The 17,182-nt window shown below is 41.6% G+C and overlaps 1 protein-coding gene across 1 annotated transcript in view; it reads left to right on the forward strand.

Annotated features, from left to right (window-relative positions):
* The window catches only part of LOC139407945 (glypican-5-like), a 140,526-nt gene that overhangs the window by 1,693 nt on the left and 121,651 nt on the right, over window positions 1-17,182 (forward strand). The window contains exon 2 of the mRNA XM_071151822.1: window positions 408-569. Within this exon, the coding sequence (XP_071007923.1) occupies window positions 408-569 (162 nt within the window). The remainder of the gene's footprint in view (window positions 1-407; window positions 570-17,182) is intronic.

Raw genomic sequence — 17,182 nt, forward strand, 5'->3', positions numbered from 1 at the left:
GTTGGAGATTTTGTATCTGGACTTTGATTCAGCTACGTCCAGCCAGCCTGATAACCAAAGTCTATTTCTGAAGCTCTTTCTCAATCTCATTTCTGGCTCCACTATCCCAGCTTGGTGTATTAGTTTCATATGGGAGATAAATCAGTATAATCACTCTGGACCTCATCCAAATGAGATTGTAGCAGAGGAAGCTTTGCTAACTCAAAGGGAACTTGAATACAGGGGATGGGTATATATGAGAACTAGTAGAAGTGTAGAGAAACAATGTCTTTGAACCATTTATTTACTCAACTATTTGGGTAAGTATTATTAATCACATTTGGTCAAAGCTTCCAACACACTTAGTTTATGTTCTTCACATTTGAGGTCTGTGTCATGCTCAAGTTTGCTTTCCTCTTCTTTCCTAGATGGCGAGCTGCAGATCTGCAAGCACGCAGGCCCGTCGTGTTGCACACGCAAGATGGAGGAGAGTTACCAGGCAGCAGTGCGCAGAGAGACTCTCCAGAATATCCGTTCCTACAGCTTTGAGCTCAAGTTCCTCATCGTGGGCCACGCCTCTGCCTTCCAGGGTAAGGATAGGGACAGGATGGAGGGGTAAGGGAGATAGATATGTGGGACAGGAGAATGAGATGATAGGACAGATTCACTGTGTAAAGCCTTGGGACCACTTTGGCCCTCTGCGACCCTCAGTAAGGGGTCAATTCTGAAGTCCATGAACAATGTTTCACGTCAGTGTCAGTGTGACTGCCACTTGGTTTGGTTTAATTACATCTTTTGATTTACTTAAAAATCAGTCTCACCTCATTGAATGGAATGGGCTCTGAACCGACACGCAGCCAAAAGTATTTTGTTCTGATAAAGGCAAAAATGTTACATTATTACAGCTGCAGGTAGCCTAGTGGTTGGAGTGTTGGGCCAGTAACCAAAAGGTTGATGCATCGACTCCCTGAGCTGACAAGGTAAAAATCTGTTGTTCTGCCCCTGAACAAGGCAGCTATCCCACTGTTCCCTGGTAGGCCGTCATTGTAAATAAGAATTTGTTCTTAACTGACTTGCCTAGTTAAATAAAAATAACAAGTAAATTACACTCAGTAGTAACATGATATTTGACCATCATATAACATGAGAAAAAAATATGATGTTTTGTTGAGACAATCCGAGAACCACTTCAGTGGTATTGGATATTGGCTTTGTACTGTTCAATATTGGCTTTTAAAGTAAACATTTAGTCAGGCCTCACATTAAGCAAATAATCTCTCAGAAAAAGAGAACTTGACCTCTGCTCTATCTCTTTGTCTCTGTTTCTCGATGTCTGCCTCCGCTTCGCTCTCTCTCTCTCTCTCGCTCTCTCTCTTTCACTCGCTCTCTCTCTCTCCCATTTAGAGTAGAGAATACACAGTATGTCTTGTTTTGAACCAATGAATGAAAGGGAGAGAAAAATGTTTACATTCACTGAGTATCCCTGGAGATGTGTTACCATTTTAAATCAATCTGTCTCTAACGAGGTGTCTTGAATGTGAGTGAAGAATAGTGGGTTTGTCCTGCTCTGCTTTTCACAGTGAGAGTGGCTGGTCCCGGGCTTCTCAGAAAGGGAGGCTTTCTTGGGGTTTTATCCCTGCTGAAAAGAGACAGATGATGTAAGTGAGTGACGTGGACAGTGTCCTCTGAGCAGCCTCGGTCCTGGCCGATATGCCGCCCTAGACAAGACAAAAAAAATTGCTGCCCCGCTCCTATCCCTGCAAAGTACAATAGTAGCCTAGGTCAGTGTTGGCCTGCAATGCACTATCCATGTGGTAGCCTACCGTTTGTAAAACAGGCAGTTGCATTGGCTTTATAGTCCTGATAACTGAAAAAAAGACTTAAGACTAAAAATTGTGGCTATTCAAGCTCTGAATACCAGCTACTGTGTCTGAAAGTAAATTGAAATACATTTGTCAAAATGATACAATTCCACCTGTCTTTTCAAACATATTTCACCAGAGAGCCTGACTTAACACCAGAGGGTCATTAGCTTCTTAAAAAAAATACATTGCGCATTGTTTAAATTCACATGAGTGTAGGCCTATGCCTTTTTGGGAAGTCCACAATTTGGGCAGCGCACTTGACAATAGGCCTAGCTGATTATTGAGTTGAGGATGTCAGTGAAAATCATCTAAAATACAAATGAAGATAATGTGTCTTGAATATAATTCTAAATGTTGAGACAAGAAGGGGAGGGGTGGGTGGCGAGGATATAGGCACATCTCTCTCCAGAATACACTCAGCTCTCCAGTATGCGCTCAGCTGTCTCCCGACAATTCTTGCACATGAATTGTTTCATTTGTGTAAATTGTTTGTCATTTGATTGTGTATTTTTATCAATTCCCCGTCACCAGTAGTATGTCACCAGTAGTATGTCACCAGTAGTATGTCACCAGTAGTATGTCACCAGTAGTATGTCACCAGTAGTATGTCACCAGTAGTAAATTTACCGTTAATCCCTGTCATTTGGTTTAATTCATTTCTGTTAATGCATGTATTAATTACAGTCATTTACCTTTCTCATTCTCGAAGTGGAAACATTGTTTGCATTGTTCACAACCTACTACACTTGTGAGAAACAAGTTCTGTTTTATTTCATACCATCATTTACAAGTTTTGTAATTTTTTCGATTGTCTTTTGTTTGGAGCCCTCCATGTGAGCAATGAGCATGTGTCTCCCTACTGGGGACAAACTGGTTGAATCAACGTTGTTTCAATGTCATTTGTCAACGTATTGTGACGTGGAATCTAGGTGGAAAATACATTGGATTTGAAAAAGTTCTCAATGTAAACTGTTGTTTTGAGGGTGAAATTTCAACCACAGGAATATGTCATCATGGTAGCCAAATTTCAACATAGACAAACTTTGTATAAAATATGTTGAATTTGTACATTTAAAGCAATGTCAGATTTTCAAAGTTATATTTACTATCAGAAAATAGTTATAGACTGGGCAGCACCTCCTACTGGAGAATTGATCTGTCTACAGCTACCCCTTGGTCTCCCATCCAAGGTTTTTAACTATGATATTTGTCACTGACTATTACCAATGTGTAATCGTGAGAATGATTGTTGAGAGATCTCCACATAAAAATTAAATAGATTCACTGCTGCTATCAAAGTCATTCTGAATGATAGGTTTAACAGAGCAAATGAAATTTAACCATACTTTATCAATCATCAATGATGCTATGTAGGCCTATTTAGTGTAGCATTTGCAAAGTCATCAACAGCAAATTATTGAATTCAAACCAGAATTCAACAAAAAAATAGACAATACAATAGGCCTAGGATTTCAAGCTCAGTTGATTGCAGATTTGATATTTAGTGACATTGAATTGTGTTTGGTTGTCAACACAATCAAATATAGTAATTTAAAGTAGATGGAACTATCCAAGCAGAAGATACATCTGTGCTAGAGGTCGTCTCAGGTCCAAAGAGTTGAACCCCTTCCAAAATGGACCCTACCCGAATCGTTTTAAGAATTGTTTTAAGATGTCATACCATGGATCATTTAGATATTTGAATTTGAGTACCGCTTTATGTATAAAAATAATAATATTTAAATGGAAAAAAGACAAGGAATAAAGTTTTGAAGTGTCTGTCCTATATCTAGGAAATATAAGAAAGCGACTGCACTTGAAGAAACTTTCAAAGTTCTTGAAATTTTCCAAATTGACTGACCTTCATGTCTTAAAGTAATGATGGACTGTTGTTTCCCTTTGCTGATTTGAGCTGTTCTTGCCATAATATGGACTTGGTCTTTTACGAAATGGGGCTATCTTCAGTATACCACCCATACCTTGTCACAACACAACTGATTGGCTCAAGTGCATTAGGGAGGAAAGAAATTCCACAAATTTACTTTTAACAAGACACTCCTGTTAATTGAAATGCATTCCAGGTGACTACCTCATGAAGATGGTTGAGAGAATGCCAAGAGTGTGCAAAGCTGTCATCAAGGCAAAGAGTGGCTACTTTTTACCAGTGACCTGCCCCTGGCATTAAACAAAGCATGTGTGTCCATATATGTTGGTGATTCAACCATATACCTATCAGCAACCACAGCTTATGAAGTCACTGAAACCCATAACAAATAGTTGTTGTCAGTGATTTGATACAAATCATTACCTACGTTCTAGAACTCTGATTCTGGTAATGAATGGTGTGGCTGTTGAACATATTGAAGAGACTAAATAACTTGGTGTTACCTTAGATTGTAAACTGTCATGGTCAAAATATATGGATTCAATGGTTGTAAAGACGAGGAGAGACCTGTCTGTAATAAAGAGATTCTCAGATTTTTTGACACCACACTCCAAAATACAGGTTCTGCAGGCTCTAGTTTTATCTTATCTTGATTATTGTCTAGTCATATGGTCAAGTGCTGCAAAGAAATACCAAGTTAAGTTGCAGCTGGCTCAGAAGAGAGCAGCTCGTCTTGCTCTTCATTGTAATCAGAGGGATAATATTAATAGTATGCATGCCAGTCTCTCTCTGTGTCACTTCTTGTATTTCTAAGAAACATATTTTGGGGGGAAATTACAAATTGTTTGCATAGTCAACTTACACAGAGCACTGACACACACACTTACCCCACCAGACATGCCACTAGGGGTCTTTTCACAGTCCCCAGGTCCAGAACAAATTCAAGGAAATGTACAGTATTATACAGAGCCATGCGTGCATGGTACTCCCTTCCATCTTATATAGTGCAAGTGAACAGCAAACCTGGTTTCAAAAAACAAATAAAGCAACAACTCACTGCACAACGCCTCTCCCCAATGTGACCTACTTGTTATGTGTATGTACTGACATGTATGCATAACTGATAGATACATTTATAAACATTAACATGTAGTGTATGTAATTGTAAAGCATTTAGTCTGTAATGTCTTTCTTAGTATGTGTCGGAACCCAGTAAGACTAGCTGTCGCCATAAGCGTCGGCTATTGGGGATCCTAATAAATCAAATCAAATGCCCTTGTGTTTGGGACACCGTTGCTAGGATATGTCCACATAAGGGGAAAGAGGCGGAGAGTCCTGATTCAGTGCCCCTGAATTTGAAAAGAGAGTATTGCACCCCTTCCCATCACCCCTCTGCTCCCACACCCACCCTTCTGTCTGTGGCTCACACAGGTTTAAGATCTCCAGCTTCCGTCCACAAACCTGTAGATGAGGACCAGTATCACATTTACAGTTCTGCCCTTCCCACGTCCCATGTGCTGCACTGTGTGTGTCTCTCGGAGTGTGTATGTGAATGATCAGAGTATGTATGTTCCTGCGTTGGTGTGCCACTGTCTCTGTAACTCTATACTGGTAGTTGCAGCGCGGCTTAACCTTCACGATAGGTTCTTGTGGAACTGACTCTCACACATAATTGGAAATTAATTTGTGTGAACCTGAGGTGGTTGGGTCCTTTCTGAAATGTGACTACAGTTGTAGGTTGTAGTCGGTCTGTGTAAAGGGCACCCAGAGGCTCCCCATGGGAATGGTCTGTGTCCCACACACAGGAATGTCTTAACCAGCCCTTTTGTTGGAAACCAGAATGCAGATAGAGCATGGTCAAATTATTTATCATAGTACATTTCCAATCCTGTTTTTGTGTGTCTGCAAATCAGGTGAAAAACATAACCACAATTTCACAACCTTTAAACTATCATATGTCTGTGATGATCAGTATATATGTTTTCTTGAATTTAGGATGATGTGAGTAACACATCAGTTCCTACCTCTGTCTCCAGTTTGCCTCATATCCAGGTGTCCCGGTGTCAGAGTATGGGGTGTGGCTGTGAGTCCATGCTGGTTACGCTGGGATAAATTTGGCCCCGGAAGCTGTAGACAGCCTGTTCTGCCTGGTCCCTTTGATCCCACTCAGCTCCAAGGTTACATGAGCCAGCAGTAGACAGATTAGAGTGAGAGGCCCTGCAGAGCAACTCGGCAGTGCCCTTGCTACACCCTGGAACCATGTTCCATAACCTCTATTTCAGGTATAGGCTGTGTACTCATCCCATTGAACCACATTAATCAAAGTTGGGCTGTTGAGATGTTGGAAATGAAAAAAAAAAAAAAATCAAATTCACAAACAAGGTCTGGGTTTTGAATGGCCAGTTGTACAGTACTATAGTACAGTGGTCAGCGGTTATGTCTATGAGCTGTACATTGTAAAAGGCCAGGGCTAATTCGTGTCCCTTCTGGTCTTCCTCTGTATGTATGTTTTCATTAGGTTCTCATCTCAGTCCTCAGCTGCTGTCCACCTCTGCATTTTCCCACAATATGAGCAAATACCTCCTATCAACCAGGGAAACATTACAGTCCACTAAACCTGGGCTATGCTCATGGACTGTGACCTCTCACAGTGGCTGGCTGTGTGCATGGAGAAGCAGCCTATACCAGCGGTCACAAACCTTTTCTGAGTCAAGATCACTTTCTGATCAATAAGGAAGCCGAGTTCTATTGCTCAGATTTGTTAAAAACATTACTTAAAAAATGTAAGCCTATGCAACATAAACCAATTAAAAACAGTTCTGTAGCAATGAGGTTTGTGCAGTAGGCTATACATCTTAGAAGGGAGTGCAAGTCTCTAAGTTGTTTATATTGACGGTAGAAAATGAGTTTTCACTGAACTCTAGTAGTTGTATGTTTTACAAGATATGATAATCCTTTGTGTTGCTCAATCAGCTGTCTTGTTGTGTGCATAATTAAGAAAGGATGTATTGGCACTGTTCTGTCATTGGAGGCTCAGATGCAGTGGCCCCTGTCCCTGAGGTGTAAATACTTGGACATTCACACATTCCCAAAAGCTGTTGACTTCCTCTGACCAGAAGGACCCAGTGTTTCCATTAATAACCTCATCATCACACTGTCCCGGAGAGATGGCTGTGTGGCTCCCGCTGTGATGATGTTTGTGGATGTTCGTGGGTATATGCAATATGCGTCTTTGTTTAATAGATTGCACATATGGGTTTTTCTATAAATAATGGGGCCAATGTGTGACATTGGGATCAACATTTAAAAATGGTTTGAAATGAAAATAAAAGGGATTTGTATGCAATTACACATGTGTACTTAGAGGAATATATGCAGATTGGCTGATAACTCCACCTATACAACATGGGCCTAGGACTAAACATCCTTTATGCAGGGTTCATACAGACATTGGCAAGTCAAATTCAATTACTTTTTCAAGCACTTCATTGTAATTTCCAAGGACCTCAATGTTATATTAGTATATAATTTATATAATTGTACATACAGGGCCTAATATACAACTATTAAAACCTACCCAAACCAGAAACCGTGGATTGATGGCAGCATTCGCACAAAACTGAAAGCGTGAACCACTGCTTTTAATCAGGGCAAGGTGACCGGAAACATGACCGAAAACAAACAGTGTAGCTATTCCCACCGCAAGGCAATCAAACAAGCTAAGCGTTAGTATAGAGTCAAAGTAGAGTCACAATTCAACGGCTCTGACAAGAGGTATGTGGCAAGGTCTACAGTCAATCACGGATTACAAAAATAAATCCTGGTCCGCGACGGGGCTGATTGTCTTGCTCCCAGACAGACTAAACAACTTCTTTGCTCGCTTTGAGGACACTACAGTGCCACTGACACGGCTCGCTACCAAAATCTCCGGACTCTCCTTCACTGCAGCCGACATTAGTAAAACATTTAAAAGTGTTAACCTTCGCAAGGCTGCAGGCCAAGACGGCATCCCCAGCCACGTCCTCAGAGCATGCGCAGACCAGCTGGCTGGTGTGTTTACGGACATATTCAATCAATCCTTATCCCAGTCTGCTGTTCCCACATGCTTCAAGAGGGCCACCATTGTTCCTGTTCTCAAGAAAGCTAAGGTAACTGAGCTAAACAACTACCGCCCTGTAGCACTCACTTCCGTCATCATGAAGTGCTTTGAGAGACTAGTCAAGGACCATATCACCTCCACCCTACCGGACACCCTAGACCCACTCCAATTTGCAAGTCCACAGATGATGCAATCGCAACCACTCTGCACACTGCCCTAACCCATCTGGACAAGAGGAATACCCATGTGAGAATGCTGTTCATCGACTACAGTTCAGAATTTAACACCATAGTACCCTCCAAACTCGTCATCGACCCTGGGTCTCGACCCCGCCCTGTGCAACTGGGTACTGGACTTCCTGACGGGCCGCCCCTAGGTGGTGAGGGTAGGTAACAACATTTCCACCCCGCTAATCCTCAACACTGGGGCCCCACAAGGGTGCGTTCTGAGCCCTCTCCTGTACTCCCTGTTCACCCACGACTGCATGGCCATGCACACCTCCAACTCAGTCATCAAGTTTGCAGACGACACTACAGTGGTAGGCTTGATTACCAACAACGACGAGACGGCCTATAGGGAGGAGGTGACAGCCCTCGGAGTGTGGTGTCAGGAAAATAACCTCACACTCCATGTCAACAAAACAAAGGAGATGATCGTGGACTTCAGGAAACAGCAGAGGGAGCACCCCCCTATCCACATTGACGGGACAGTAGTGGAGAGGGTAGTAAGTTAAGTTCCTCGACGTCCACATAACGGACAAACTGAAATGGTTCACCCACACAGACAGCGTGGTGAAGAAGGCGCAGCAGCGCCTCTTCAACCTCAGGAGACTGAAGAAATTTGGCTTGTCACCAAAAGCACAAACTTTTAGAGATGCACAATTGAGAGCATCCTGTCGGGCTGTATCACAGCCTGGTACGGCAACTGCTCCACCCACAACCGTAAGGCTCTCCAGAGGGTAGTGAGGTCTGCACAACGCATCACCGGGGGCAAACTACCTGCCCTCCAGGACACCTACACCACCCGATGTCACAGGAAGGCCAAAAAGATCCTCAAGGACAACAACCAGTCAGTACAGGTGCATCAAAGCAGGGACCAAGAGACTGAAAAACAGTTTCTATCTCAAGGCCATCAGACTGGCAAAACTTCTTGAAGCACCCATCCCTTTAGCGGGATCATTTTCGTCAACACCCGCTGAATTGCAGTGCACCAAATTCAAATTAAATTACAAAAAATATTTAATTTTCATGAAATCACAAGTGCAATATAGCAAAACACAGCTTAGCATAACAAGCGTTTATGTAAGAACATCTCTCTCAGTAGACAAAATATTACAAACACTAGCAGCCAAGTAGATTGGTCACGAAAGTCAGAAAAGCAATAGATGAAATTGCTTACCTTTGATGATTTTCAGATGTTTGCACTCACGAGACTCCCAGTTACACAATAAATGTTCCTTTTGTTCCATAAAGATTATTTTTATATCCAAAATACCTTCATTTGTTTGGCGCGTTATGTTCAGAAATCCACAGGCTCGAGCGGTCACGACATCGCAGACGAAAATTCCAAATAGTATCCGTAATGTCCACAGAAACATGTCAAACGTTTTTTATAATCAATCCTCAGGTTGTTTTTAAAATATATAATCGATAATATATCAACCGGGACTGTCGCTTTTTCAATAGGAGAGGGAGAGACAATGGCTGCCCCACTCTGTTGCGCAAGCAAAACTCTGCGAACACCCAGCTATCCACTGACGCGATGTTATCTTTCTCGCTCATTTTCAAAATAAAAGCCTGAAACTATGTCTAAAGACTGTTGACACCTTGAGGAAGCCATAGGAAAATGAATCTGGTTGATATCCCTTTAAATGGAGGCAAGGCATCCAATGGAACAGAGAGCTTTCAGGAAAAACGGCACTTCCTGGTGGGATTTTCCACAGGTTTTCGCCTGCAATATCAGTTCTGTTATACTCACACACAATATTTTGACAGTTTTGGAAACTTTCGAGTGTTTTCTATCCTAATTTGACAATTATATGCATATTCTAGTTTCCGGGCCTGAGAAATAGGCCATTTCAAAAGGGTATGTTTTTTAGCCAAAAATGAAAATCCTGCCCCCTACACTCAAAAAGTTTTAAAACAGCCACCACTAACATTGATTGGCTGCTGCCAACATACTGACTCAACTCCAGCCACTTTAATAATGGAAAAATTGATGTAAAAAATGTATCACTAACCGGCTTTAAACAATATCACTTAATATGTTTTCATACCCTACATTACTCATCTCATATGTATATTCTGTACTCTATACCATCAACTGCATCTTGCCATCTTTATGTAATACATGTATCACTAGCCACTTTAAACAATGCCACTTTTATATGTTTACATACCCTACATTACTCATCTCATATGTATATACTGTACTCGATACCATCTACTGCATCTTGCCTATGCCGTTCTGTACCATCACTCATTCATATATCTTTATGTACATATTCTTCATCCCTTTACACTTGTGTGTATAAGGTAGTTGTTATGAAATTGTTAGGTTAGATTACTCGTTGGTTATTACGATTGTCGGAACTAGAAGCACAAGCATTTCGCTATACCAAGTTTATAATTTTAAAAGGCTCATTGATCATTAGAAAACCCTTTTGCAATTATGTTAGCAGAGATGAAAACTGTTGTGGGTTGTGGGTTCGATTACTGGCTCAAAATGGCCAGAAACAAATACCTTTCTTCTGAAACTCAGTCTATTCTTGTTCTGGTCCGCAAAACACCAGTCTCAACGTCAACAGTGAAGAGGTGACCCCTGGATTCTAGGCAGAGTTCCTCTGTCCAGTGTCTGTGTTCTTTTACCCATCTTAATCTTTTATTATTATTGGCCAGTCTGAGATATGGCTTTTTCTTTGCAACTCTGCCTAGAAGGTCAACATCCCGGAGTCACCTCTGTAGTAGTGTGATGTTGTTCCCCTAGATCAGGGGTGTCAAAGTCAAATGGACGGAGGGCCAAATAAAAAAATCAGCTACAAGACGAGGGCCGGACTGTTCGAATGTTCATTGAAAAATTTTTAAATGACGCATATAGTCTAGTGAACCTAATTGAACCTACTGAAAACCTAACAAATATATTACAATATGATCAGATAAATAAAGCAATATTTTCTTATGGCTCTGTCAGTAATCTTTAATTTTCAACAGACACAAAAGACAAATTTCCTTTATATAAATATCCCCATAACATGAACATTAAATGAAAGAAACCGGTATTCAAGGCACCATCAGTAGACTATATTTTCTATTTTAGCAAAAGTGGGCTAAATTTACTTCAAAGAAAAAACAATAATAGCAATTTTCTATCATCCACTCAACTGAAATATTTTTAAAATATAATTGGATTGAAATACAAAAAAATAAAGTGCAAAAATCTATTAATCAAAAACAACACTTTGTTTAAGGAGAAGTAACATGCAGTGAAAACAAATATTAAATTTTAACTTTTAAACTTGAACTGAGTAAAAACTCTAAATATGTGATTGCACAGTAATGTTCACTTGTTTGAGGTTGAGGGTGATACTTGGTGGTGTCCCATCTTTTCCACAAGTTCATCAATGTTCGGGGTAAGGCTCTGAGCTGAAGAAATCCTCAGAATTGAGTGGAGGTGTTCAGCAGTAAGTCGACTTCTGTGTGATGTTTTGTTCAGGTTCATCAAAGAAAACAGTTGTTCACACAGGTATGTGCTGCCAAACATAGACAACGTTTGAGCAGCCTGGATGCGCAGCTGGGGCATTGTGCCGGGGAGGAAACGGGCGAACTCCGCAGCACCCACTGCCGCATATTTTGCCCTCAGTGCATCATTGCATTGGAGGTCAATCAACTCCATTTGGAGGTTTGGTGGTGAGCTTTCCACGTCAACAGCAAATGGGTTACCGAGCAGTTCCAACCTGCTTTTTTGTGCTTCAAAGTCAGCAAATCGGCGTCGAAAGTCAGCGGCAAGCATACCTATTTTATCAGCCAACTGTGTGCTCGGGAACGCACTGGTAGAGAGCTTCTCTTTCATGGTCTGGCAGCTGGGAAAGTGGCTCAAATTTTCTTTCCGCATCTGCGTCTCCCACAGAGTCAGTTTGGTTTTAAATGCCTTCACTGTACTGTACATATCAGAGATGACACGATCCCGACCCTGCAGCTGCAAGTTTATTGCATTCAGATGACTCGTAATGTCACACAGAAAAGCCATTTCACACAGAAACATTTCGTCTCGGAGTTGTGTTGTGTCTTTCCCTTTGCTGTCCAAGAACAGACAAATCTCCTCACGAAGCTCGAAACATCTTTGAAGCACCTTTCCCTGGCTTAGCCATCGCACCTCTGTGTGATAAGGCAAATCACCATGCTCCGTTTCTAACTCCGTCAGAAATGCCTTGAACTGGCGGTGATTCAAACCTTTGGCTCTGATAAAGTTAACTGTGCGCGTGATGATGCTCATTACATGCTCCATTTTCAAGGCTTTACCGCACAACGCTTCCTGGTGTATGATACAATGATAAGCTGTCAGCTCACCTGTCGCGTTTTCCTCTTGCATCTTTTCCCGTATCTTCGCCACCAGTCCGCTCCTGTGTCCACACATCGCAGGTGCTCCGTCGGTTGTCAAACCCACGAGTTTTTCCCAAGGCAGCTCCATCTCATTTACACATCTTGACACCTCTTCATACAAATCATGCCCCGTAGTTGTGCCATGCATAGGACGTAAAGCCAAAAACTCCTCTGTCACGCTTAGGTTGGAGTCCACTCCGCGGATGAAAATTGACAACTGGGCAATGTCAGAAATGTCGGTGCTCTCATCCACAGCCAAGGAATATGCAATAAAATCTTTTCCCTTTTTCACAAGCTGCTCTTTTAGATTGATGGACAACTGGTCTACTCTCTCGGCAATGGTGTTTCTGCTCAGACTCACATTTAAAAAGAGTTGCCTTTTTTCTGGGCAAACTTCGTCACAAACTTTAATCATGCAGTTTTTGATGAAATCCCCCTCCGTAAATGGCCGGGCTGATTTAGCGATCTCTTCTGCCAAAATAAAACTGGCCTTGACAGTTGCGTCCGCGTGTGTGTCCGCGTGTTTCGTTTCATAATGTCGTCTCAGATTATACTCTTTCAGTACCGCCACACTTTCTCCACACAGAAGACACACAGGTTTTCCAGCTACCTTCGTGAACATATACTCCGACTCCCACCTTGTTTGAAACCCCCGGTTCTCAGTATCCACCTTCCGTTTTGCCATTTTTGATGGGTATCTGAAAGTTAATTTTACTGTGATGCTGACGACTGCTGTGCCAATAAATATTGAAATGAAGCAGCCTACTGCTCGGTGCGTCACCTTTGCATTGTGGGAAATGTAGTATTGGTGCGTGTAAAAGATCTGCGGGCTGCCGGCTTGCTGCGGGCCGGTTCTAATAATAAATCAAGATCATCCCAGGGGCCGTAAAAAACCTTCTTGCGGGCCGGATGTGGCCCGCGGGCCTTGACTCTGACATATGTGCCCTAGATTATGCACCAAATTTCACTCAAGGACCAATTCAAGGTCAAGAGGGGATGTTAATAATTTGATAATAATAATTCAGTGTGTTTTTTATTTAATTACAGCTGCATGGCTAATGTTATTCTTTGGTGTACAAACACTTTTTCATATCAACATTGTACATACATGTGATTGTAAAAGTTTTGTATATTTTGGTTTGGCCCATCGCGGGTTATCTGTATTTCCGTACCCCCTTTTATTGTTCTCTTTTGCCTGACCTTCGGCATAGCAAGGTATGTTGTCCTTGGCTCCGAAATTGTTCAATATAAAAACGTGGTAATGTTACACAATGTGCTGTTAAGCAACCATAAGTTTGTTACAATGTGGACAATATAAAGATTTATGTTAACAAGTTTCACCAAGCTCGCAAACTAGGGTATCTATTGTAACTTCTGAGTACTTGGGACAGTGTTTGAGTGAGTGTCCATGTGCTTGCGCAGGTGCCTGAGAGCTATGACTGCGCCAAGGGCTAACATATTGTGTGTTGTCTCTTCTTGTGCAGGTATGTCTTTTATTTTGTCCGAATTAGGTTCTGTATCATTTTACTTGTATTATATGGTGTGCTGTTGTGCACTGAATGTGTGCACGCAGCACCTGTTATTTCCCTATTGCGCTCTTTTGTCTGACCTTCGGCATAGCAAGGTGCCTGAGAGCTATGACTGCGCCAAGGGCTAACATATTGTGTGTTGTCTCTTCGTGTGCAGGGCAAATAAAAATAATTCAACTAGCAGCCCTTCAGTTGTGGCAGTGTCCTAATTAAAAGTACACAACGCAGAACGAACCACGCTACACCGCTTCACTGTTGATGTTGAGACTGGTGTTTTGCGGGTACTATTTAGTGAAGCTGCCAGTTGAGGACTTGTGAGGCTTCTGTTTCTCAAACATTACACTCTAATGTACTTGTCCTCTGGCTCAGTTGTGGGAGTGGGCCTCCCACTCCTCTTTATGAAGGGAGTAATACACCGTGTTGTACGAGATCTTCAGTTTCTTGGCAATTTCTCGCATGGAATAACCTTCATTTCTCAGAACAAGAATAGACTGACGAGTTTCAGAAGAAAGTTGTGTGTTTCTGGCCATTTTGAGCCTGTAATTGAACCCACGAATACTGGTGCTCCAGACACTCAACTAGTCTAAAGGCGGCCAGTTTTATTACTTCTTTAATTAGCACAACAGTTTTCAGCTCTGCTAACTTAATTGCAAAAGGGTTTTCTAATGATCAATTAGCATTTTAAAATGATAAACTTGGATTAGCTAACACAACGTAACCATTGGAACACAGGAGTGATTGTTGGTGATAATGGTCCTCTGTATGCCTATGTAGATATTCCATAAATAATCGTCCATTTCCAACTACAATAGTCATTTAAAACATGAACAATGTCTACGCTGTATTTCGGATACATTTTATGTTATTTTAATGGACTAAAAATGTGCTTTTCTTTCAAAAACAAGGACATTTCTAAGTGACCCCTTTTGAACGGTAACGTAAACTCACTCACTCACTTTTGTACATCGCCTTGGTCCGTACAACTGTACAATTGACCTTATTTTATCGCCCCAAAAACGTAATACTTCCAGATCAACTGTAATGTCAATACCATCGTAAAGCACAATTTCTCCCCTTTCCAACAGAATTCATACCGAGACCTCCACGCTGCCCGTTTCTACATAATTCAAGCAGGCAATGAGCTCCTTCGGGTCTTATTAAAAATGGCGGGTGGGGAAGCTAAACTAATGTGTGATAGTGAGAAGGAGAGGAGATGTGTGGGAATACGCCTTTTTTTCACTCCATCTGTCCACCTTATCGCCTCTAAAATGTAAATAAAACACTATAAAGAGTTTATATAACGTGTCATTACATACCTATTTGAAGGTTTGTGTCGAATTTGAATTGGGTGTTTAGGGTGGTGCTAAATTGATGTTCAGAAGTAAACGGCGGCTTTGAGAGTGACGATCACTTATAGTGATGACGCTAGAAATGACTAGGTATCCCCCCTTACCCCTGTCACTGTCCATTTCTTGGTTTTTAAACGATGAGAAGTGCTACACCTGGTGGAGAGAGATTGTAAGACAGAAATCATTGCTTTATGTGTGCTGTACGTTACGGCATGACACGATGTAACGGAGGGTCAGTTTTTTCGACTTTTCTCCAATACGATAGAGCCATTACCATGTAACGCTTGAATAGTAATGCTTGAATAGAAACGTAGTTCACACCCTAGATTTTGACGTCAATACAGCCGCTACAGTCCCATTTGTTTTTTTTGCAGCCTCGTTTGAATGTCGCGGTTGTGCACATTTGTACGGAATGGGGTGAGTTAACGTTAGTGTATGTGTCGGGTTTTGTGGATTTTGACACTCTTATGTAGGTGTCATAACCAGCCATAAAATAATGTAATATATGTCACAACAGGTCTAACTAAATATGTGTGTTATGACATTATATGGTGGGTGTCAAGTAAAGTGTTACCTAAATCTCACCATTTGAATCTCACCATCATTGTTTTTATAATGAGAAAGCGACCAAAAACAGCTTCCTTTTGTAATGGAAGGATTTGTGTGGAAATCCAAGTTGAAGCCAGGATTAGATGTTGTCCTCCTCATAATAATCTTCACGTGGTTTTACCGCAACAGTGTAGCACAGCACTTCATTTTATTAAGTGTCGGGAAACAAACAAACGTGGCCACATCTCATCTCATCTCATGTTATTTCATTACCATATCTTATTGTGAAGAAGCACACTAGGCTAAGTCATTTGTCATTATATCCACAATAATTACTAGGAATATGGTTGGGTGTTGTGCAATAGTCTATCCTACACAATTGTGCACAGTAGACTCAGTGTCCAATTCGAGGCACCAAAACATATACAGTACCAGTCAAAAGTTTGACCACATCTACTCATTCAAGGATTTTTCTTTATTTTTCATATTTTCTACATTGTAGAATAATAGTGAAGACATCAAAACTATGCATTTTTATTTTATATAACTAGGCAAGTCAATAAAAACAAATTCTTATTTACAATAACGGCCTTGGAACCGTGGGTTAACTGCCTTGTTCAGGGGCAGAACGACAGCTCGGGATGTAATCTAGCAACCTTTCAGTTACTGGCCCAACGCTCTAACCACTAGGCTACCTGCCGCTGAAATAACACATATGGAATCATGTAGTAACCAAAAAGTGTTAAACAAATTAAAATACATTTTAGATTCTTCAAAGTAGCCACCCTTTGCCTTGATGACAGCTTTGCACACTGAGCTTTGCATGCTGAGCACTTGTTGGCTGCTTTTCCTTCACTCTGCGGTCCAACTCATCCCAAACCATCTCATTTGGGTTGAGGTCGGGTGATTGTGGAGGCCAGGTCAACTGATGCAGCACTCCACCACTCTTCTTCTTGGTCAAATAGCCCTTACACAGCCTGGAGTTGTGTTAGGTCATTGTCTTGTTGAAAAACAAATGATAGTCCCACTAAGCACAAACCATGGGATGGGATGGCGTATCGCTGCAGAATGCTGTGGTAGCCATGCTGGTTAAGTGTCTTGAACTCTAAATAAATCACTGACAGTGTCATCAGCAAAGCACCCCCACACCCCCTCCATGCTTCATGGTGGTAACCACACATGCAGAGATCATCCGTTCACCTGCTCTGCGTTTCACAAAGACACGGTGGTTGGAACCAAAAATTTGGACTCATCAGACCAAAGGACAGATTTCCACCGACCTAATGTCCATTGCTCGTCTTTCTTGGCCAAAGCAAGTCTCTTCTTCTT

This window comes from Oncorhynchus clarkii, chromosome 4 (assembly GCF_045791955.1).
Source record: "Oncorhynchus clarkii lewisi isolate Uvic-CL-2024 chromosome 4, UVic_Ocla_1.0, whole genome shotgun sequence".
Lineage (NCBI taxonomy): Eukaryota > Metazoa > Chordata > Actinopteri > Salmoniformes > Salmonidae > Oncorhynchus > Oncorhynchus clarkii.